At 50.2% G+C, this 24,036-nt stretch overlaps 1 protein-coding gene across 1 annotated transcript; it reads left to right on the plus strand.

Annotated features, from left to right (window-relative positions):
- Positions 1 to 186: 186 nt before the first annotated feature.
- On the plus strand, positions 187 to 23,398 carry CGN (cingulin). The gene is made up of 21 exons (XM_002919331.4): positions 187 to 289; positions 5,692 to 6,572; positions 7,255 to 7,355; positions 7,510 to 7,579; positions 7,677 to 7,769; positions 9,709 to 9,836; positions 10,460 to 10,592; positions 10,909 to 11,121; positions 11,560 to 11,708; positions 11,919 to 12,051; positions 14,901 to 15,101; positions 15,433 to 15,639; positions 15,996 to 16,253; positions 17,263 to 17,433; positions 18,421 to 18,582; positions 19,807 to 19,896; positions 20,323 to 20,406; positions 20,517 to 20,635; positions 20,931 to 21,039; positions 21,425 to 21,588; positions 21,911 to 23,398. The coding sequence occupies exons 2-21, from the start codon at positions 5,706 to 5,708 to the stop codon at positions 22,047 to 22,049; spliced, it is 3,591 nt and encodes a 1,196-aa protein (XP_002919377.1). The 5' UTR covers positions 187 to 289; positions 5,692 to 5,705; the 3' UTR covers positions 22,050 to 23,398.
- Positions 23,399 to 24,036: the final 638 nt, after the last annotated feature.

Below are 24,036 nucleotides of genomic sequence, written 5' to 3' on the forward strand. Positions count from 1 at the left end.
GGCCCACGTGACCCGCGCACCCACCCCCTGCCCGAGACCCCCGGTCCAATTCCGTGCGGCGAGGGGCCCCGCCCCTCGAGGGAAACGGACCAACCAGAAGAAGGGTAAGGCGGGGCGGGTGGTGACGGCCAATGGGGGTGGAGCTCCGGAGGGGAGTAACAGGTTGGTGGGGGGAGGGAGCGCGGAGGGACGGAGGGGGAGGGCCCGGGAGCTGCGGGTGCAGCCGTACCCGAGCGCGAGCCCGAGCCCGAGCCCGAGCCCGAGCCCGAGAGCGCCGAGCCCGGCTGGGGTGAGTGAAGGCGGAGGGTGCAAGAGCACCTGAAAGGCAGGCGGGTCTGAGGGGCAAGGGGCGAGGCGATCCGAGATACCCTCCTCGGGGTACAGGTGCTGCATTGGAGAGACGAGGAGGGGAGGTGAAGCTAGGGTGGGAGTACTGGTTAAGAGCTGGCTCCTACTCTAAGGTACCAGAGGTAGGTGTCTGGGACCGTGCCAGGTGAGGGGCACCTGAGGCTAAGGTTACTCTCAGGACATGAAAGCATTTCGGGGCCAGGTTATCTCTGGAGGTCAGACGCCGGTCCCGGGGCAGAATTTCTCTTGGAGACCGCCGTGTTAGGGGGAAGTAGTTAGTCTCAGTTGGGCAAGAGGAACTGCTGCCTGGGGTTCAGAGACGTCAGGGGGAAGGCATCCAGAGGTGCTGTTTCCCTGTGGTTTTCCCCTGGCTGCCGTTCTGAGCTGGCGCTGACCCCTCCTCTCGGGCTTTGAGATGTCTCTGAGGTGTGGAATCTTGCTCTATCCATTCACCTACAGGTGAGGACACTGAGGGGCAGAACAAGAAGGCACCCCCGTCTCTTTGCTAGGTGTGAAACTATTTAAGCCTTCGGTTTCTGTCCTCCTTCGCTATAATGCCTGGGAGAATTTTTCCTTCTTCCTCTTGAGAGAGTGCTCCAAGAGAGGGAAATGAGGAAGCATAGATCCCTGCAAGATACATAGAAATACTTTCTAGAAATACTTTCTAACGAGGCCTCTTGCTGGGGCTAATATCAAACCCTCTGCCCAAGCGCACAAACTTTCTTCTGTGGTTCTAGATAGGGCCATTGGATGCGGTTTGGGAGCCTAACCAATTTCCTTGATGCCTCCCAGAAGATCCCCATTACTCCTTGAAACCCCACAAGGCGTCCCCGACTCTGGGACCATGATGGCTATCAGACTGGCAGTAGGCACCAGTGGTGTGGGAAATAGGCAGGAGTCCTTAGGAGACCGCAAGACTAGAGGAATTAGTGCCTCTGGGTTTCCAGGCTGGATGAGAGCTGCACATTGGGGCCCAGACAAGACTTCTGAGGCAGATTTCCTTGCCTTAGGCAGGTAAGGGAACCAGAGCCAGTCTTAGCTTGGCCCCTTTGATGCCCTGCCTGAGGAAAGTTGTTGTAATTGGGAAATAATTAGCAACCGCTATGTTGTCCATAGGCTGCCTACGCGTGCCTCTACACCTCTTCTTCTATTCTTGATATTTGGGAGTGGGGGCCTGGCCCTGGGGGACTGCTAATCCAGAGATTTGCCTGACCCTAAGAGGATTCTGGCTTCCTAGAACCCTTTCTTCTGCATGCTATCAGCCTGTGGGAGGTGAGGAGAAGGTAGGGTTGCTTCGCTTCATGCTGGGGAGGGGAGAACTAAGGGCCAGGGAGTTGGCCAAGGCAAGTGTGGGATGAGGAATGCAACTTCGGGAACTTGAGAGGGAGGGGTGGGGGACACAAAGTCTTCCTGTCACATACTGGCCTGTCACTCACCAGGTTCTTTGTGTATCCCTTCCTCCCTGTTCTCACTCCACCTTCTGCCTCCTCCTTCAGAGCCTTGGCATCTAGGCTGGACAGTCCTTGCCCATGGATTTGCCTGCCCCCTGCCTCCTCTGTGGTGTGGAGTTTCTCTGGTCTGCTTTATGAGCTGCCAGTGGAGTCTCTGTTGCCCTCCCCTTCCCCTTGCCTCTCAAACCAGTCCAGCCAGTTTGCAGGGCCCAGTTTGTCATTTGTGTTTTTTCCTCCACTGGCCAACCTGCTCTAGCCTGGCTCTCAGGTTTCTGCTTTTTCAGTGGACTGGGCCAGGAGTCCACTTGGGGTGGTTCTTTTTGATCCATGGGGAACCTTCTTGTCTTTGTAATTCTTCCTGAGAAAATAACCAATTGATCAAGATAGACTGTCCTTTTCTATTTTGACCATTTACTTCCCTTGTTACCTCTGAGGGGAGTCAAATCTCTGTACCTCTCATTCTTCCATTTTCTAAATCTGCCAGTTATATAGCATCCAGCATGTTGCCTGCCCTGTATATATCAGTTGTTCCTCTGTACAACCCAAACCACCCCACCCCCACTTCCTGCCAGAAGTCCAGAGACTGTCACTCCTAGTTGGAAGCCAGATGCTTATGGCTGGGCCAGAGGTGACGGAATTGGGGTAGGGCAGGCTAATGAGTAACTCAGGGAGAAGTGGCTGTCTGGTACAGGTGCAGAGTGTCCTCCCTCTCCTTACAGGCAGGAATGGCAGAGGCAGACAGATGAAGTCGAATTAACCTGTGGCCTGGGCTCTTCCCAGAGTACAGTTGGTGAGGAGTGCCCTGGGCACATGCCAGAGGAGGGAAAAGCAGGGGCGGGTTGTGAGAGCGAAGCCTCTGTACTCCATGTTTCCTGGCACTAGATCGCTGTTTACCTGCCTCTTGGGCTTACGCAAGACCTTGGAGCTGCCTGCCTCCCCTGGCCACGCCCCACTGTCCTCTGTAACTGAAGGCGGAGAGGTTTCGGGTTTTCCACGTTGAATCATTTAGAGCTCTGCTTTCTGACCCACCCCAAAGATCACTTCAACCCTCCTGGCCACTGACCCACCTGTCCTGGGACTAACGTCTGTTGAAGTTAGGGAGTCACTGGGACCTGGGGGCGCGTTCAGCACCGCCTCTGAACAACGTGGGGCTCTTGGGTGGGTGAGGGGCTGTGCACTCTGCTGGGCCTAGTCTGGGAGCTCCTTGACCTGGATCTGGAAGATCAGTAGCTGTACTGACGGAGTAGAGCTGCCTTGTGAATAGACCATGTGACTTCTGAGAGCTGGCAGTCTAGGCACATCTGGTTCCAAAATTATGGCTGCATGGGGCAGGGAGAGGCCTTGTTACTAGGGCAAATGAGAAATGGCTGTAAGGGATCCTTGGGTAAATCTCCCCACTGCTGCACAAGTCTGCCTTGGTTCAGGATACAACCTTTAACAGATATTTATTGATGCATACCATGTCACCAGGCCCTGGGGCCACCAGAGTCAGCTGAGAGCCATGTTCTTTGCCCTCCAGGAATTTGTAATCTAGTGGGGAGACAGACAGGAAACAAATCATCACTCTGATAAATATATAAAAATAAGCAGGGGTGTGTGGCTGGCTCAGTTGGTACAGCACACAACTCTTGATCTCAGGGTTGTAGATTTGAGGCCCACATTGGGTGTGGAGATTACTTAAAAATAAAATCTTCAAAAAAAAAATAAACTGAGATAAATTCATTGAAGGACAACTGTAGAACGTACAACATGGTTCTGTTCTAGTTTGTGGGAGGGGGTGGTTGGGAAAGGCTCTGAGGAGGTGACATCCTTCTGTGAAGCACTTGAAGCTGGGAAGGTCCTGTTGAAGGCACATGTGTATGCAGGGGAACATTTGTTGTCAGCTTTGTGACAGGCGTACGTGCTGCTATGTTTCCTGTTTCATGTCTTATCATTTTCCCTCTTTTTTTTTTTTTATAGATTTTATTTATTTGAGAGAGAGGGAAAGTGAGTGAGTGAGTGGGAGGGAGAGGGAGAGGGAGTTTGAAGCAGACATCTTGCTGAGCACAGAGTCCAATGTGGGGCTTGATCCCCACAACCATGAGATCACGACCTGAGCCAGAACCAAGAGTCCGACACTTAACTGACTGAGGCATCCAGGCGCCCCTATTTTCAGCCTTTTTATTAAAAAAAGTAATGGAACCTAAGTAAATTAAATGCACGAATCTGAAGTGTAGAATATGATAAAATGTTCACAGCTGCGTACACATGTATTTATTTTTGTCTAATTCTCACAAGTATTACCTCATGAGTTATCATTATACCTATTTTACTGATGAGGAAATTGAGGCTCAGAAAAGTTGTGATTTAACCAAGGTTATATACATCCATTGAAGAGCAGGGCCAGGTTCCTTTTTTTACTGGGTGAGTGGTTTGGAGAACCTTTGCCTTGTACCTTCTTTCCTGGTCCCATCTCTTACTTGGATTCTAACAAAGGACCCTGCCAACTAAGTATCCTTTTGTCTGGTGTATCTGAGGTTGGTTTAAGTCCTCCCTAATGCCGAAATGGTAGAAGGACGGGGGTCCTTTAGTTCAGGGTGGGCTTGGAGGTGTTCGTTAACCTGAGATTCTGTGGTAAAAGTTTGTGTGGACTGTTTCTTGGGGGTGGGGTGCATTACTTTCATCATTCTTTCAAATGGAGTCTCAGAACCAAAAAGGAGAACCATTGCCAATAAGGGCTGCTCAATCCCTGTTCCTTTCTCTGGAGGGGAAGGGCTGGAAATGCTAGGAATGTTCTTCCCACCAAGCCCCTTCTCACCTGCAGCTAGGCCACTCCCTTCCGCTCTCACCCTGGTTTCCTGAGCTTCCTAGCATGTCTGCAGTTCCTGGAGGGGGCCTTGCCAACTTTCCTTGGCCCAGATTTCCACTGGGAGATTGAGCTGGGGATGTTTGTCTGTCTGTCCGGCTCTTCAGGTATTCCTCCTCTAGTTTGGTGCTAGGCTGTGCTGGAGATTAGTCGCAGGGCTGGGGAAGCTGGAGTTGTTATTTGCTTCAAGGAGAAACTGCCCTCCCCAGTTCCTGGAGCTGGAGTACACCTGGAATATATTCCATTTGCCGACTCTAATCTTGGGCTGATGTGGACCAGAGAAGTTGGCCTAGGGGTGGTCCTGGCTCTGGCCCTCAGGTGGGACAAGTCTGCCTATCCTAGGGCCCTTTGGACTGACATTCTTAAATGTTACTTAAATCTTTTTTTGAATAAGCATACATCTACATGGTTCCAAATTTAAAAGGGACAAAAGATACACAGTAGAAAGCTAGTTACTCTCCCATCCCTGTCCTTAGCCCCCACGTCCTCCAACCCAGAGGCATCATTGCTATCATCCCAGAAATGGGATGGCATACCTTGTGGGCGGGTCTTCTGTATTTTAAATGAGCTCTGGGAGTAGAGGGCCCATTTTCTCCATTGGGATAGAGGTATGTATTAGGCGGGGTTTGGGTTCTGCCTTCATCGGGGTTGGAGGAGGTGCCCCATGCTATAGGCGTATGTGCGAAGATCAAGCAAAATCGTTGAACTCTTGCCGAAGCCAAGCTCCCTAGGACTGTATTAGAGGAAATGGATTCTTCTAAGTCGGTGGGTCTCAAAATCTGGAATCTGGATCAGGAGCACCGGTATCTCCTGGGAACTTGTTAAAATGCAAATCCAGACCTACTGAATCAGAAACTCTGGGGACAGGCTCCAATAGTCTGTGTTTTTATAGGCCCTTGAGGTACTTCTGTTCAGATAAAATATGAGAACCACTGTTCTATGTAGAAGGAACGACAAGGTAATAAGCCATACAAAAGCCGGACAGGTGGAGGTTTCTGGGTTGCTACTTCCAGTTTCTTGGCTTTAACTATTTCCTTAATTTTCTAGGACCCCTCCCATTCATGGAGCAGGCATCCACCATGGCTGAGCCCCGGGGCCCTGTAGACCATGGAGTCCAGATTCGCTTCATTACAGAGCCAGTGGGTGATGCAGAGATGGGTACCCTACGTCGTGGTGGGCGACGTCCAGCTAAGGATGCGAGAGCCAATACCTATGGTGTCGCTGTGCGTGTGCAGGGCATTGCTGGACAGCCCTTTGTGGTGCTCAACAGTGGGGAGCAAGGCGGTGACTCCTTTGGAGTCCAGATCAAGGGGGCCAACAACAGAGGGGCTCCGGGAGCTCTGAGCTCTGACTCGGAATTCCCTGAGAGCTCCTACTCTCATGCCAAGGAATTTCCTGTCCGCTCACAGGGCAGCATGTCTGATGAGGAGCCTGGGACCCACTGGAATGGAAGGCTACTCCGATCCCAGTCCCAGGCCTCACTGACAGGCCCTGTCCCTGTGAGTCCGAGCCCCAGGAGCACTAGCCTGTTGGAGCTGATCCCCCAAGGAGGTTCCGCAGGAAGCACCATTGACACTGCTCCCCTGTCTTCAGTGGACTCACTCATCAGCAAGTTTGACAGTCACCACGGGGGGCAGGCCCGAGGCCGGACTGGCCGGCGCATGCGGTCGCTGCCCCCTGAACAACGCAAGCGGAGCCAAAGCCTGGACAACCGGCTCCCACGGGATTCCCTCGAGGAACGGGAGCGTCGGTCACCCAACCACTGGACTCCTAGCACAAAGCATGACAGCCACATGGGCAGCTCCAAACAGTCAGCCCAGAGCCAGAGCTCTCTTGGTGGCTTTAGCCGTGCCCGTCAGACCCAGGACTGGGTTCTTCAGAGTTTTGAGGAGCCACGGGGGAGAGCGCAGGACCCTGGCATGCTGCAGGTCAGACCCCATTCCTCTGTGGCTTCTGGTCCCCAACCGAACAGCCCCAGGACCCCGTGCTATTCAAGTAACTTAAGGCAGAAGATTTCTACTTTTGTCCTCCACTTTACTCATCTTAGTAGATGATATTCACATGTACAAGATGCTTCCACGGAGATGGAACTATCTGTGAAATCAGCCTCCACAAGCATGAGAGTTACTTGTTACTGCCGGCCATGAACTGTGCCTCAGTCGCTAGCATTTGCTGTGTCTGCAGCATGAGTAATGCAGGCCTGGTAATATGAGCAGCTTCTGGTGCTCTTGTCAAGGCTCCCACCTTTGTCTCCCACTCGGGAGTGTAAGTAAGCGGGGGAGCGGCTTCTTGGAGACAACGTTAAGCCTGTTTATGTACAAACCCTAGTACATTAACTGTCAGTAGTAATAACTTTACCATAGAGCTCACAGCTAGTTGAATCTGCTTGTCAGGGAGAGTCTGGCTTGCAGCAGTAGTGAGAGGTGTACCCTGCTCGGACCTCTCCTGAGCTGCCTGCTCAGGCCTCAGCGGTGTTGCCTCTTTTCCCCGCTTAAGGTTTGTTGAGCATGCTTGGAGGGCCTCATCTCCCACCTGCCGCTTCTGCACCAACTGAACCCCACACACACTGCTGGCTTCATCTTCCTGTTTCTCTGGGTTTATGTTTTGCAGCTCAAATCAACTCCAGACCTTCTCCGAGACCAGCAGGAGACAGCCCCACCAGGCAGTGTGGACCACGCGAAGGCCACCATCTACAGCATCCTGAGGGAGGGGTGAGTAGGGGCCCTCCCAACAGCGCAGTCACATACCTCCCCTCTTTTCCTTCTGGCTTCATTCCCCATCTTCCCTGCCCTTAGCTCTTCCTTCTCTCATCTCTGTTACGTCTTCCCTCCCTTAGCCTTTGCTTCTGTCCTTTTTATCCTCCAGAAGCTCAGAAAGCGAAATGTCTGTGAGGAGGAAGGTCAGTTTGGTGCTGGAACAGATGCAGCCTCTGGTGGTGAGTGGCCACGTCCCGGTGGGAATGGGGCAGGGTTAGAGCCTTTGGGGCCTGGATCTGGATGCGGACCCATGCCCTCCTGCCCTGTCTCCGGCAGATGACTTCTGGCTCTGCTAAGGCCCTGGCTGGGCAGAGCGAGCTTACCCGAAAAGTGGAGGAGCTGCAGCAAAAGCTGGATGAAGAGGTGAAGGTGAGGGGAGATTGGAGGTGCAAGAGGCACACAGGACACAGGAGAAACTGTGGCCTGGGTTGCTCTTCCAGGCGATCTAATGAGCACTCGTGTGTTGTGTGACGCAAGAGACAAGAGCGTGTGCTGGTCTCACCAAGGACTTCTGGGGTTCCCTGATGAAGAACGTATTCATCAGAGCTCTGCCTACCTTTCATTCATTTCCTTTGGAAGTTCCCATCCTGGCTTTGCTGCTCACTGGCTGTGTAAGCCTTGATCAGCTTACTTACCTCAGTCCTTGTCACTGTCACGATGATGGCAATACCAGTAGCTGTCATTTATTGAGTGTACTTTATGTATGTATGTATTTATGTATATTTATTTATTTGAGAGAGAGAACGTGTGCACGTGCACATGCGCGGCAGAGAGGGAGGGAGAGGGACCAGCAGACTTCTGCTGATTGTGGATCCTTGATCCCAGGACCCCAAGATCATGACCTGAGCCGAAGTCTGATGCTTAGCAACTGAGCCACCCAGGCACCCCGTTGAGTGTACTTCTTGCAATAGGAACTGTCCTGGGTAATATGTAATAATTATAGTGATCTTGTAAAGTAGGTATTGTGGACCCTTTCATGATAAGAAAACTGAAGATCAGACAGGTTAAGTGAATTGCTTTAGGTACTAAGTTACAGAGAAGGAATTTAAAAATTCAGGTCAGCCTTATGTGAAAAAAATATTGCAGGGCACCTGGGTGACTCAGTTGGTTAAGTGTCAGATTCTTGATTTCAGCTCAGGTCATGATCTCAGGGTCCTGGGATCGAGCCCCATGTCGGGCTCCGTGCTGACCATAGAGCCTGCTTGGGATTCTCCGTCTGCCCTTTCCCCTACCCTTGCATTCTCTCTCTCTCTTTAAATAAAAAAAATAAAATAAAATAGTTGAAAAAATATTGCTCCCACCTCTCATAGTATTGCCTTGCATGCAGTTGGTACTCAGTAAGTATTGGGTTGTAACTCCCCTTATTTCCTGGAAAACAGTAGAGTGTACTGGTTAAGCGGTCAGCTGTGGAGTCAAACTGAGTTCAGGTCCTGGTAACTGTTGGCTGCGTAACTGATGGCACGTTCTTTACGTGTTCTAAGCCACTGGGGATAATAATTGTACTATATTATTTATTTATGGCTGTGTAACAAATTACTCAAAACTTAGCCGTTTGAAACAGTCATCTCCTGGTGTCTAGAGGGCCCAGAGTCTGGAAGCAGCTTAGCTGGGCGCTTTAGGGTCTGTGAGGAGCTTCCAGTCAGGGTGTTGGCTGGAGGCCTCCCTTCCTTGCTGCGTGGACCTCTTGCTTGAGTGTCTGCATGGTAGGCGGCTACCTTCCCACAGAGCGAACGGTTCAGGAGAGAAGGTGAGGAGGGAGCTGCAGCGCCTTTTTAGGACCAGTCACAGAGCCTAGACATCCCTTCTTCCTTTTTCTGTTTGTTAGAAGAGAGTTCTTAAGTCCAGCCTGTACTCACGGGGAGAAGAGTCACCTTTTGGAAGGAATGTCAGAGAATTAGTGGACATACTTTATTTATTTTTATTTTTTAAAGATTTTATTTATTTGACAGAGAGAGAGACACAGCCAGCGATAGAGGGAACACAAGCAGGGGGAGTGGGAGAGGAAGAAGCAGGCTCCCAGCGGAGGAGCCTGATGTGGGGCTCGATCCCAGAACGCCGGGATCACACCCTGAGCCGAAGGCAGCTGCTTAATGACTGAGCCACCCAGGCGCCCCTAGTGGACATACTTTAAACCCTCACAGGTCCCACGGTTTGTTAAGAGAATTAAATGCAGATAATAAACACAGGACCTGTAGTAGAGTGCCTGTCATTTAGTGAGTCAGTAAATGTTAGACATTTGCATTACTCCTGGTCCTCCTGAGAGGCTTTCCCTACTCTCCACCTGCTTTACTCTCCCTGTCTTTTCCAGAAGCGACAGAAGCTAGAGCCATCCCGGGTTGCACTGGAACAGCAGCTGGAGGAGAAGACAGAAGAGTGTAGCCGGCTGCAGCAGCTGCTGGAGAGGAAGAAGGGGGAGGCCCAGCAGAGCACCAAAGAGTGAGTGCAGCCAGTGGTGCTCATGGGGCTGCTTGGGGACGGAGGCTAGAGTTGGAGGTGTGAGAGAAATCTCTAGAAGCTAGAAGGGGCAGACAGAGATAGTTTAAGGATGGGACCTTTCTCTTTACTTTCTCTGTCAGTAATGGTGATAGTGCCTGAGTTGGGTCACCTGGATTTGCCTCTCTACTTCAGGCTCTAAATCTGTAAAATAGTACCTATCTCACAGGAGTGTTCTTTCAGCAGACGTTTTTGCAATGAATACTGTGTGGCAGGCACTGATCTAGATTCCTGGGGTACACCAGTGGAGCATTCAGGTGAAGAGCACTGCTCTCCAGAAGCATAGTTTCTAGCAGGGTGTGGGGCGGGGGAGACAGAGAGTAAATAGTGAACATGTTAGGTAAGTAAATTTGTAACATGTGAGAAGGTGATAAGTAGAGTAGGTCAGAGTAGATTGGAGGGCTGGGTGGTGCAGGAGCAAGGTCCAGTATATAATAAAGTGGTCAGGGGAGGCCTCATTTAAATTTGAACAAAGAAGGAGGTTTAAATGAATTAATACATGTAAAGTGTTTGGAAGTCTGCTTGACATCTTGTGTTTGATGATATTATCTATTATTAATTATTAGGCTCCAGAACATGAAGCTCCTTGTGGACCAGGGTGAAAGGGTACGACATGGGCTGGAGGGCCAGGTGATGGAGCTGCAGGACAAGCTGAAACAGACCCAGGGGCTGGAGCCTGCTAAGGAGGCGCTAAGAAAGGTAGGGAGCAGGATGGCTCCCGCAGCCCCTGCTTCCTGTCAGCGGGAGCACCCTCAGACCTGTTCACCCACAGCTTCCCCACAGTATGGGCAGTAGGTAGCTGATTGTGGGTACCCCTTAGTGTGTTTTCAGACAGATTCAGTGGTGGGGTGGGGGTTAGAGCCCAGAATGGTGGGCATCCTGAGGGCAGAGAGCACCTGGTACTGAGCCTGAGAGTTACAAGGTGCTCAGTAAATGTTTTTGATTGACTAAGTGAACGAATAGACAGGCAGATCCTAACAGAGTCATCTCTGTGCTTCCATCTTCATTTCCCCAGGACCTGTTAGAGACCCGGGAGCTTCTGGAAGAGGTCTTGGAGGGGAAACAGCGGATCGAGGAGCAGCTGAGACTGCGGGAGCGGGAGCTGACAGCCCTGAAGGGCGCCCTGAAGGAGGAGGTGGCCTCCCGTGACCAGGAGGTGGAAAACGTCCGGCAGCAGTACGAGCGAGACGCAGATCAGCTCCGCCGGAGTGTGCAGGACGCAACTCAGGCATGTGACCCGAGCGGGGGCAGCCGGGAGGGCACGCCCACCCCCAGAAGGGTCTGCCTTGAGGTCTCTTGGTATTTTGGGACTTTCCTGGTCATCACTGGAACTACCTCTAAAAGACACATGTGAGATGTAATGAAAACCTTGGCCAGAAATCCTACAAGGGCACAGCGGGAGAATGCAGGCCAGGAGCACCGTGAAGGTGTGTAGCCAGAGTCCCATGGGGAAATGAATGGGGGAGGCTTCCCGTAAATGACAGCAGGGGGACTGTGACTTGGAGAGAGCTTTGTGCTGGCATCGCGTCAGGCACCATTGGGGTCTCACAGTGTAGCCGGTGTGGTGCCCTCTGGTCCTGAGCCTCCCCTTCCACACACTTAGACTTTGGTCTGAAGCATGTTCTTCCCTCTGAGCCTCCTGGCCCCCGGCTGTTTCCTTCCTTAGGACCATGCTGCATTAGAGGCGGAGAGGCAGAAGATGTCCACCCTGGTGCGAGAGCTGCAGAGGGAGCTGGATGAGACCTCAGAGGAGACAGGGCATTGGCAGAGCATGTTCCAGAAGAACAAGGAGGAGCTTAGAGCCACCAAGCAGGAGTAAGGACCTTGCCTCTCTCCCAGGAATGCTTATCCATGTTTCCTATATCCTGCTGCTTTTCTACGCATACTGTGCCCTTTACTCTGCTGAGAGTGGGTGCTCGGTCTGTTGGCTTCTGAGGAGGTGGTTTGCATTGTCCTGCTCTCCTCTCCCAGGCAGGTGGCCTGACCTTGTTCCCTTTCCCTTTGCATTCGCCTGGCTGGGCTCAGACTCTTGCAGCTGCGGATGGAGAAGGAGGAGATGGAGGAGGAGCTTGGGGAGAAGTTGGAGGTCTTACAGAGGGAATTAGGGCAGGCCCGAGCTGGTGCTGCAGATACTCGCCAAATGGAGGAGCTCAAGAAGGTACTTGGAGGGGCGCCTGGCTGGCTCAGTCGGTGGAGCATGGGACTCTTGATCTCAGGGTTGTGAGTTTGAGCCCCATGCTGGGTGTAGAGATTACTTAAAAAGAAGGTACTTGGAGTTGGGCTGTGGAAGGGCAGGTTGGGGTGATTGGCACTGACCTCGCCTACGCATGAGGGCCTCCACACAGTTGTGGCTGCCTCCTATGTGCTTGGTTTTCAGGGCCCACCTTGCCTGCTCAGCCATCTCTCCCCCACATCCTCTTTGATGCAGTTGGGCTGCTCTCGTTGAGTGCACAGGTTTCCAACAGAAAGAACTCCTGGTTGGGTTCTAGCCAGAGGCTGCTGGCTGCCTCCCAAGAAACTTCAGGGGAGCAGCATTCAGATGGATTTGTGAAACTCCAGGGTCAGTTTTGCAAGCTTGGAATTTGGTCCGCACAGGGAGAGTTGCTCTGTCAGGAGGGTGTGGGAGGGTGGGGAGTGGGGCAGGGGGATGGACTCATTAACTACATCTATGAAACAAACATTTATAGTTAGGTGCCAGTTTGTTAACTTGTAACATGGAGTGTTGGCACACAGACTGGAATATTTGCATCGCATGGCCAGCTGACCTACTTGGGAAGCCAAATTGTAATTTGAAGGCTGCTTAGAGGATAGAATCTAGACGCAGGGATTTTATCATGCCTGGATGTTTTTAAATGATAAGGTCATCAAATTGAAGCAAATACAAATGATGTCTTCATATTCCTGGTATTAGTTTATGAAGGATAAGAAAGCAACTAATTATTTTGGATGATTTAGAAACTTAGAAAATATTTTTTTTTAAAAGATTTTATTTATTTATTCATTCGACAGAGATAGAGACAGCCAGCGAGAGAGGGAACACAAGCGGGGAGTGGGAGAGGAAGAAGCAGGCTCACAGCAGAGGAGCCTGATGTGGGGCTCGATCCCATAACGCCGGGATCACGCCCTGAGCCGAAGGCAGACGCTTAACCGCTGTGCCACCCAGGTGCCCCAGAAAATATTTTTGTTAGTATGGGGAACTGGCCTCCTGAGGATCCTTCTAGGTTTATGGTTCTTTGATTGACTATGCTGGATATGTAGTTGGTGCTCATTTAACAACTATTAATTAATCAGTGCTTGTTTCTCATGCCTTTACCATATGACTAATTGTAATCGAGGTAATCATTTATTAAACGAGTAAAGAAGTATAGCTCTAAGTGATGATTTTCCAGATAAATAAGTCTGAGCTTACACAGAATACTTGGAGAAAAACGTAGTAAATGTTAACCAAATACACTTTTAGTGATTGTGAAATGAAAAGTGCTCTTAAATTTTTACTACGTTAATATGAAGTTAACAAATACCGAGGTAGTCTGAAGTCTGTTCACTGTATTAGTCGACATAATAAACTTGGACATTCCTCTGGACAATCTCAGTTATGCAAGATAAAGCTAAAAAGCTAAAAAGTAATAAGTAGTGCTTCATTTATCTCATGTATGAAGTGTATTTTATCAAGTACTCACTCAAACAACATACACATTAGGAAAACAGACCCCATCCGGTGTAGACCACACGCTGTGCTGTTTTTTTATTTGTAGTTAGTTTTGTTAGTGTCTTACCCTGAAAACTCAAAATATGTTGTATAACCTTTCAGCCTAATTATGGTACTTTCTGAATTTTCAGAAGTAGCTAATAGCTAAAGAATTAGAACCAGAGCTCATATTTTAATTTTTTTTTTTAAAAATTCCTATTTTTACACCCAATGTGGGGCTCAGACTTACAGCCCCGAGATTAAGAGTTGCATGTGCTACCGACTGAGCCAGCCCGGTGCCCAAATATTTTAATTTTTCAAAAAAGAAATAAGAGCAGCACCACTATTGTATAATATGTTTTGGTTTTCAACATATTTTCTTTTGTTTTTGAAATAGCCAACCCTGTTTTATCCACACCTTCATCTCTCACTTCGTGTGATTTTTTTTTTTTAACGGAGATTTATTTCACATACCACAGAATTCACCCTTTTAAAGTGTACAATTTAGTGTTTTTTTAAAAAAAATTTATTCATTTTATTCATACCCAAGCAGGCAGAACAGCAGGCAGAGGGAAAGGGAGAAGCAGGCTCCCTGCTGAGCAGAGAACCCAATCTGGGGCTTGATCCCAGGACCCTGAGATCATGACCTGAGCTGAAGGCAGACGCCCAACTGACTGAGCACCCAGGCGCCCCTTAGTGGTTTTTGGTATATACACAAAGTTATATACATCCATCTCACTGTCTAATTAGAGAACATTTTCATCACCCCAGAAATGAACCCCATACCCATTAGCAGTCACTTTCCCAGCCCTTGGCAACCACTAACGTACTTTCTGTCTCTGTGCATTTGCCAGTCTGCACATTTCATATAACTGGATTCATATGGCCTTGTATGTCTGGTTTCTTTCACCTAGCATAATCTTTTTTAAGGTTTACCAATATTTTAGCAAGTATCAGGACTTCATTACTTATTATGGCTGAATAATAGTCTATATGGATATACCACATTTTGTTTATCTGTTTACTAATGGGTGGACATTTGGGTCATTTCTGTTTTTTAGCTTTCATGAATAATGCTGTTAAGAACATTTATGTGAGCATGTTTCTTGGGAACATGTTTTCAGTGCTCTTGAATATATATTTTGGAATGGAATTCATATGGTCACTCTATGGTTAACTTTTTGAGAAACTATCAGACCTCTTGCCCAAGTACCCACACCATCTTTCATTCCCCCAGCAATGTATGAGAGTTCTGGTTGCGTGCAGTCTGTTATCCCAGGCCGCCTCTGTGCCCTGTCACTGTCGCCCTTCCCTTCCAGGAGCTGGACCAGACACAGCAGGCACTTAAGGAACTGAGAGAAGAGCAGCAGAGCCAGGAGGTGGCTGGGCGCCACCGGGAGCGGGAGTTGGAGAAGCAGCTGAGGGTTGAGGCTGATCGAGGCCGGGGGTTGGAACAGCAGAACCTCCAGCTACAAAAGACCCTCCAGCAACTGAGACAGGACTGTGAAGAGGCTTCCAAGGCAAGGGGAGTGGGCACGGGGCTTAGGAGGTGGAGGCTGAGGGGTCTGGAGGGCTGAGGAGCCAGAGGGCATGGAAAATTACCTCTCATGGGTATGTACAGACCAGATCCTTGGTCCTAGGTGTGTGGTTAAAAGTAGCCAGGATTTGGCAGGGGGGAGGCAGGGCTGCACCTGGTGATACCCACCACGTCTCTGTAGGGGTGGGATTCTCAAGGACACTACCAGTGTTGAGGTCTAGTTCTTGTGGGCTCTCTCTGGGGTGGCTTTCCTGGTAGTGGTCGGTGACCTGGAGCCCTGGGGTCTGAGCTGCCATTCCCCGAACTGGCCGCAGGCTCAGATGGCAGCAGAGGCAGACGTGGCAGTGCTGGGGCAGCGGCGGGCAGCAGTGGAAACGACACTTCGGGAGACCCAGGAGGAGAATGATGAGTTCCGACGGCGCATCCTGGGTCTGGAGCAGCAGCTGAAGGAGGCCCGAGGCTTGGCGGAAGGTGGGGAAGTGGCGGAGGCAAGGCTTCGGGACAAGGTGCAGCGGCTGGAGGTCAGTGCTTCTGCCCACATCGTTGGCTTCCCCCTGGCCCTCTCTCTTCTCCTCCCTGGCTAAATACTTCCAGCTAAATCCTCAGCTATCAGTTTTATTTTGCTCTGAGAGTGCTTCCATTTGCCTTCCCAATCCAGTGTTAAACTTGGGTTTATTTCCTGGAGCGTGCTTTACTGTGGACATCTTGGCCCTTGCACTGGTATTTTTGGCTCTTATCTCCCACCCTGTGCTTGTTCTCTGTGTCTTGGTTTCTTTGCTGGTTCCTCTGAGCCTGTTTTCACTGCCCACCTTTTTCATAAATCACTCTTCCCTCCCATGTATTGCCCTCCAAATGGCTTATGTCTTCCCTCTCCCAGGCAGAGAAACAGCGGCTCGAGGAGGCCCTGAATGCAGCTCAGGAAGAGGAGGGGAGCCTGGCAGCTGCCAAGCGGGCACTGGAGGCCCGGCTGGAGGAGGCCCAGCGGGGGCTGGCCCGCTTGGGGCAGGAGCAGCAGGCACTGAACCGGGCCTTAGAGGAGGAGGGGAAGCAGCGGGAGGCACTCCGGCGGGGCAAGGCTGAGCTGGAGGAGCAGAAGCGCTTGCTGGACAAGACTGTTTGCCAGCTGAACAAGGAGGTGGGGCCCGGGGTGGCCTGGGCTCTCAGGAAAAGACCCAGCTCCTACAGAAGCTTGCCTGGCGGGGAGGGGGCTGGGTAGGGGGTCAGAATGTGTGCTGTTTGTTTTCCTCAAGTTCATCCACTGGGGGGAAGGCCAAGGCCAAATCTTCAGAGAGGGGTGTCCTTCCTGCTGCTTCTCAATGTTCTTGTCCTTCCCTCTACATCCCATTCATGTAGTTTTGGTCCTTGGAAAATGTCTCCTGGGATTCCCCCTTAGACATCTGTAAGACCCGAACGTAAGAATCTTCATTAGTAGGATGTTCTGTTTGGGGTAGGGAAAGGAAACTTCCATAATCTCTCCGTAGATGTCTTTAAGACCTAAACACAGGAATTTTTGTGGGTGGAATTTTATAGTTGGGGGCGGGCAAGGAGAAAGGGAAAAAAGAAAATAAATTGCATTTTTTCAGGTAAGGTTCTCGTAATCTCTTACTTTAAAAAGCTAGAACATACGTCTATCTTTTGTCAGTTCTGAGATGCACATTGTATCATCTCTGAAGTTGACTTGCATCTTACAACTGATGGTATGTTATAGTTCAGTTGGCAGGTTTTTCTTTCTTAGTGGTACATCCTACGATCATTGGCGTCTTGAGTTTGTTGAAATATGGTCATTTAAGGTTTACTTTGTCATTTAAGGTTTACTTTGTATCACACTTTTATAAATACTTTATATCATAAATGTAATTCTCACAATAACCTTATGATGTAGGTACCGTTATTTTCCCATTTTACAGACGGGGAACTGAGACCCAGAGAGGATAACAAACTTGCCTGTGGTCACACAGCTAATAAGTGGTAGAGCCAGGTTTTGAACCCAGGCAATCTGTATATTACTACTAGCCATAGTAGGGACCTAGGACCAGGGGAGAGCAAGGGAGGGCTGCTTCGGCAGTAGCAAGAGTCTGGGGAGTCTGGGCTCAGAGGAGGGACAGAGGTGTAGTGCTGAAAAGGCTCTTTTCTCTGCATCTCAGCTGGAGCAGATTGGGAACGACTCAAAGCAGGCCCTGCAGCAGCTCCAGGCCCAGCTGGAGGATTACAAGGAGAAGGCCCGGCGGGAGGTGGCGGATGCCCAGCGCCAGGCCAAGGAGTGGGCCAGTGAGGCTGAGAAGAACTCAGGGGGGCTGAGCCGGCTTCAGGATGAGGTAGGAGGAGAAATGGCAGGAGGGTGGGAACTGCCCAACGTCCTTGGTTTGAAGGTCATCACCTCTTTTTTTTTTTTTAAGATTTTATTTGAGAGAGTATAAATAAAATCTAAAAAAAACCCCAACAAAACCCCAGTACCGAAAAAATCTCAACACTGCAGTGCTTAGTGGAAGTATGGTATTAAAACAGAGGCATGTCTGACACAGAGTGGGTGCTTTAAATATGATAGCTAGTTTTTGTTTTTTTATCTTTTTTTAAAGATGATAGCTAGTTTTAAGGCTTCACAATCTTTTACAGTAACAATTTGTTATAATTTTGTGTTTTGTGATTACATTAAACCCTTTTTGTTTTGTTTAAAAAAAAAAAAGTCCCAGTACCCAGCCTGGATCCTATATCACTTAAATCACAACCCCTCGGGCTGGGACCCAGGATCAGTTGTCCAAAAACGACTTAAGTTATTCTAATTTGTGTAGAACATTTTATTTTATTTTTATTTTTTTATTTTTTAAAAGATTTTATTTATTTGACAGAGATAGAGACAGCCAGTGAGAGAGGGAACACAAGCAGGGGAGTGGGAGAGGAAGAAGCAGGCTCCTAGCAGAAGAGCCTGATGTGGGGCTCGATCCCATAACGCCGGGATCACGCCCTGAGCCGAAGGCAGACGCTTAACCGCTGTGCCACCCAGGCGCCCCTGTGTAGAACATTTTAAACAATAAAGAAAATGGACTAAGGGCTCCTTGGACTAAGAACTGCTTTCTGCCTGCTAGATAGGATGCTGCCTGATTCCTGAATTGTTGAATTAAGCTAACTAGATCTTCAAAGAGGAAAGAATGGACTAAAAGTCAGCCTGCTTTTTATTACCACCAGGCTCTGGCAATTCTAAAGAATGTCAGTGATGAAACATTTCTCCCCACAGGGGCGGACTGTTCCCACCCCTCAGCCCCCATGTTAATTCTCCAAGTTGTTGCATTTTCCCTTCTGTCCAGACCCAGAGGCTACGGCAGGCCCTGCAGGCATCTCAGGCTGACCGGGACACTGCCCGGCTAGACAGAGAGCTGCTGACCCAGCGACTGCAGGGGCTGGAGCAAGAAGCAGAGAACAAAAAGCGCTCCCAGGATGACAGGACCCGGCAACTCAAGGGTCTTGAGGTGACGACGGCATGGGAGTGCCAGGGAGGGGGAGGGGTGTCCAGGTCCTGGCACAGGTGGGACTTCTGTGGGGGAAAGGAGCCAGGATGCACCAAGCCCCCTTTCTATGCTAGGTATTGAAAGCTGGTAGCCCACAGCTGATGGATTTTGTTCGAGTGTCATGTTATGAATGACTTTTGAGTTAATTGCCAATGTTTAGAAATATACATGTCACTTATTTATATATTCCGATTTCTGGCTTCTTTTGTACATTTGGAAAATACGGTAGCACTGAGCTTCTAATCCTGAGTTGTCTGCATGGCAGCAGTTGGCTGGAGCTGAGCAATGGCATCTCCCCTTTAGAGTGAATAGTGGTCTAAAGTTTGCTATATTTGGCAATAATAGTAGCAGTGACAATAGCAGCAAACACGTACTATGCCATGTGCTGGGCACTTAAGACTCATTTACTTCTGAGAATAACCCTGTGGGATAGGTTCTCCATTTTATAGTTGAGGAAAACAGACACACAGAGAGGTTAAGCAACTTGGCTGTGGCCCCCCTTTTTTTTTTTTTAAGATTTTATTTATTAATTTGACATAGAGAGACAGCCAGCAAGAGAGGGAACACAAGCACGGGGGAGTGGGAGAGGAAGAAGGCAGGCTCCTAGCGGAGGAGCCTGATGTGGGGCTTGATCCCAGAACGCCGGGACCACGCCCTGAGCCGAAGGCAAATGCTTAACGACTGCGCCAGCCAGGCGCACAGCCCCGGCTGTGGCCCTTTTGCTAGGAAGTGGTAGATCTGATTTTCAGACACAGGCCGTGTGGCTCCAGAGACCCTTAGCCTCTATATGGGGCTCCCTTGGTGCTTCCTTAGTCTGAACCCTGGCGGTTTGGTTTCTGACTCTCCATCCCAGCTTTGGCTTGGACACTTTATCCCAGCTTTGGCTCAGGCACTTTGGTTTCTATCTTTTCTCATTAGGGGAATAAGGCTGCCCCACTGAGGAATCAAATCTGGGGTTTTCATCCTGCCAAGGGCCAAGAGTAGAGCGGGCGTCACCACCCTCTCCCCTCAATGCCATGCCTGGTCAGCAGAGGGTGCTAGCTCCATGGTGGCTTCGGGCAGGGCAAAGACCAGCTGGTTATGGGGACCTGGGAGACAGAAAGGTTTGGGAGGGTCCTGGTTGGGGTTTAGCATTCTGGTGTCCAGCATGTGGGGCAGAATGAACCTGTTGTTCCTCTGTCACAGGAAAAAGTCTCACGGCTGGAAGCAGAGTTAGATGAGGAGAGGAGCACCGTGGAGCTGCTGACAGAACGCATGAATCGTGGCCGGGACCAGGTACCCCCTTCCTCACCCCTCGGCCTTCTCAAAAACACCTCCACCCTCCCATAGTTCATAATCTGGAGAATTCTGGCTGCTGAATTTGTGCATGGCTGGTGCTCCTTCAGGGTCTTCTCTGCTTCGGGATGGGTGGAAAGAAGCCAGGGAGTTGAGTGGAAGAAGGAATCCTGGTGGCCCGGGATCCTCTCTGACCTGAGTCCAGGCTGCTTCCATTCAGAAGGGATGCTAGTTCCTGGTGAGACGGAGGTGGCCCTGTTTAAATTCTCTGGCTCCTCCCATTTGAATAGGCTGTGATTTCTTAGTTGCCTGAAAACTGTGGGGATTCAGAGAGCACTGTGCAGTTTACTGAGCCTCATGTGGTTTACCTGGCTGGTTCATCGTTAGCCCTCCCCAAAGCTGGCTCTTGTCACCCGTCCCCACTAGGTGGACCAGCTGAGGACAGAGCTTATGCAGGAGAGGTCTGCTCGACAGGACCTGGAGTGTGACAAAATCTCCCTGGAGAGACAGGTGAGTGGGGGAGTAAGGAGTCTTGGGGATAGACCCCAGGAGGCAGGTAGAATGAGCATAGGAGGGATCAGAAGTGGAGTGTGACCATGAAGACTTTCTGTCCCTCTCAGAACAAGGACTTGAAGAGCCGGTTGGCCAGCTCAGAAGGCTTCCAGAAGCCCAGTGCCAGCCTCTCTCAGCTTGAATCCCAGACTCGGGAGTTGCAGGAGCGGCTGCAGGCTGAAGAGAGGTGATGTGAGCCCATCCTCCCCCTCCCCCTCTGGGCTTTTCTCTGTCTTGCATGTCAGACACGGCCAACCTGGTCTGATCTTTAGGGGGATCTTTCCTCTTGGTAAAGAGCAGAGGGAGTTGCCGAACTTCTGAAATGTGAATGACCTCTTATCTCCCTGGTTCTTTGGATCTGCCCCTGGATCCTCCTTAGTGTGATGTGACTGAGAGGAGTTCATGGAGGCCAGAGGGGGCCAAGTAGAATTTCCTTTAGAAATGGCAACGGCCGTAGACACCCCCCTACCATACCCTCCTAGGGAGAAGACAGTTCTGCAGTCCACCAACCGAAAACTGGAGCGGAGGGTTAAAGAGCTGTCCATCCAAATGGATGATGAGCGACAGCATGTCAGTGACCAGAAGGACCAGGTGAGGACGGTAGCTGGGGCCAAGTAACCATATGGTAAGCACATACTGTGCGTTTGCTTGAAGGCCAGGGAGGCCCCATCTCACAGATCTTCCCAGCTTCGACTCTCCTTGTATAAGGATGGAGACTAGATTGGAGGCACTGGATTAAAGCAGTCATAGTAAGCACATGCATTGAGTGTCTGTGATGTGCTAGGTTCTCTTTCTAAGTGTTATACGTGTATGAGCTCATTTAATCCCCAAAACAAACCTGTGAAGTTAGGGAACTTGCCCACGGTCATGACATTTTTCTAGGGCAACGATCCCTTGTTGGAATTGCTACAGGGGAGGGTCCAGTCATGGTAGCTGCAGATGCTTTTCTAATGTGGGGACTTGGTATCCTGCCCAGCTAAGCCTGAGGGTGAAGGCTTTGAAGCGGCAGGTGGATGAAGCAGAAGAGGAGATTGAGCGACTCGATGGCCTGAGGAAGAAGGCCCAGCGTGAGCTGGAAGAGCAGCATGAGGTCAACGAACAGCTCCAGGCCCGGATCAAAACACTAGAGAAGGACTCCTGGTATGGGCTGCTTTTCTGTCCCCTGGCTCAATCAGGATAGTCATGCAGGAAGGGAATGGGTTCTCTGGAGCTGAATAGGGAGGAGAATCTCTAAGATGGGGCTGTGTAAGTCACTCCTTCCTGGCTGGAAGCCTGTGTGGTTATTCTTTAGTATCTCAGCCCACAGACTGTATATATCCCATCTCCCCAGATCTCAGATTGATGGGGGATCTTGTGAGTGCCTTCAGGCCTTAGAACAACTGGGAGTTCCTTAGCATGAAAAGCGTGGTTGTCTCAATCTTTCTGTCTCCCTCCCTAACAAGTATTCCTCTTTCTCACTCAGGCGCAAAGTCTCCCGCTCAGCTGCTGAGTCAACCCAGCGTGAAGGGCTGAGCTCAGATGAGGAATTTGACAGTGTCTACGACCCTTCTTCCATTGCATCACTACTTACGGAGAGCAACTTGCAGACCAGCTCCTGTTAGCTTGGGTCCACAGGGACCAGAAACCACACTTGGTGGCCTGCCCTGGCCAGGCCTGCTATGCCCTGCCAAGCCTCGAATTCCTCGTTCCTGGAGGGGGGTACCCAGTTAGTCGGCCCTGAGACCAGGAGAGGTGTGAGTGACGGTGATAAAAAAGGCATTGGCACTAAGCTGGTGAACAGGCTTTCCCTTTCTTTTGGAGGAGTGGGTATTTTAGGCCAACTGAGCTCTTCCCTTAAGTGCCGAACCTCTTTTTCCTCCCTCACAGCAGTAGATGGTCAGCATATAGGCTAAGGGGGGATTGAGCAGGATAGGAAGGGATAGACATTGCCACATATATAAAGCTTTATTTCTTTAGCCCTTAACCCTCAGGCTCAGGGAAGTACCTTTTGATTTGACTCCTTCAGTGTTTTCCTCCCAGTCTAGAGCAGGGTGAAGGGAGCATTATGGGTTATGGACACACTGGGGTGGCTCTATCCAGCTCTTGGATGCTTCTCTTTGCACAATCATGAGACCCATATGGTAGTCCCCACCCCTCTCCACTCCTATACATACATTTTGTCTTCCCCAAGCCAGTGGATCCAAGGGATCTCTTCTCCCCTTCCTGTCTTCACCATTCCTACCTTCCTTTCCTTTTGGTGCCTTAGGGTGAGGAGATAAGGATGCTCTTCTTCCCTTCTGTACCTGCACATTCATACCTCTCCAAGGACTGACCTTTCCTCAGCTAGGGCCCTCAGCTTTCCCTGCTTTCCCAGTCTAGAGAGCTACTGGCCCCTCTGCTGATGAGCTCTTGGGGGATGGACTTTGATAAGGTGGTGGGGCTTGGTTCTGCTCAGGGTTTCCATCTTTCTTCCTCTCCTGTGACTATGGGTTGCATCTGGGAACCCTGATAACTGTCTACCTGAGTTTGAAAAGCAAAGGTTTGTCTTGTGGTTTCTCTGACCCAGATGTGCCCAACCTCAATAGGGAATCAGAGGACCCTCAATAGGGAATCAGAGGACCCTCAATAATCTCAGGAGCTTGGACCTGACACAGGGCTTCCTGCCTAGGGCTGAAGATCGACTCTTGGTAGAAATGGGAAGAGGCAATGGAAGATTTATTCCTCCCTTGGGTTTTGGGGAGAGCCAAGCCCTGGTAGGGAGGAAGTAAGGGAGATGATTTACCTTTCTTATTTCCTAAGCAGGCACTGTAAGGAGCCTGGGGGAGGAAGAAGGCTGTTTTCACCAATGACTTGTAATTTCATGATTAAAACAAACAAACAAAAAACTTGTATTCTGCAAAATAGAGATTTTTTTTCCTAAACCAACCCAGCCTTGATTTTATTTTAAATTAAGTATTAAAATTATATATCTATACTGAAACCTGTGACTTCTCACTTTTCCTGGCTTATCTGGAGGTCTGTTTTATGAGGAAACCATTTTAACTAGAGAACTTAGAGGCTGAGACTGGGGTTTTCTTTACCTCACGTTTAGAGGCTCTATACAGCAGGTTAGATGGCACCTGGGGAACCTGTACGTGTTTAGGGCACATCCACTCTCCTAAACGACCTGGGAACAGACCGGTAAAAGCTGTCTCTGAGGGTTAAAGGAGACAGACCAAAACTGGGTTTTATTCCCTTGGGGCACAGGGATATCCCCAGCATTCATCTTCCATGTACAAAGACCTTCATTCCCATCTGGTACGGGACCCAGTCCCTACCTGGGAGGTGGCAACATTTCTGTCATTTCTGCTCTTGTGCTGCCTGGAAGAGGGAGCTAGATGTTCATCGGGGCCTATTGCCAGATTCAGGGGCACTGCGCACTCCAGAGTGGGTCAGACCTCCCGCCTGCTTTCCACCTGGACCACAGCCCAGTGGAGCAGCCAGCCTGCAGAGAAAAGCTGGGCTGGAAGAGACTCCATCCTTGGCCATCCTCTCCTGCGGGCCCTTAAAATGATACTCTTGGCTTGGGGAGCCGATGCCATTGGAGAAGTTGAGGCTCATCCTTTCTCA

This window comes from Ailuropoda melanoleuca, chromosome 2, assembly GCF_002007445.2.
Source record: "Ailuropoda melanoleuca isolate Jingjing chromosome 2, ASM200744v2, whole genome shotgun sequence".
NCBI lineage: Eukaryota > Metazoa > Chordata > Mammalia > Carnivora > Ursidae > Ailuropoda > Ailuropoda melanoleuca.

What these genes read in the sequence shown, in the direction of transcription:
- CGN (XM_002919331.4), top strand. Translation starts at nt 5,706, where the DNA reads ATGGAGCAGGCATCCACCATGGCTGAGCCCCGGGGCCCTGTAGACCAT. An exon ending in AGGACCCTGGCATGCTGCAG is followed by an intron (nt 6,573 to 7,254) that starts GTCAGACCCCAT and finishes TATGTTTTGCAG; the next exon opens with CTCAAATCAACTCCAGACCT. An exon ending in CTAAGGAGGCGCTAAGAAAG is followed by an intron (nt 10,593 to 10,908) that starts GTAGGGAGCAGG and finishes TCATTTCCCCAG; the next exon opens with GACCTGTTAGAGACCCGGGA.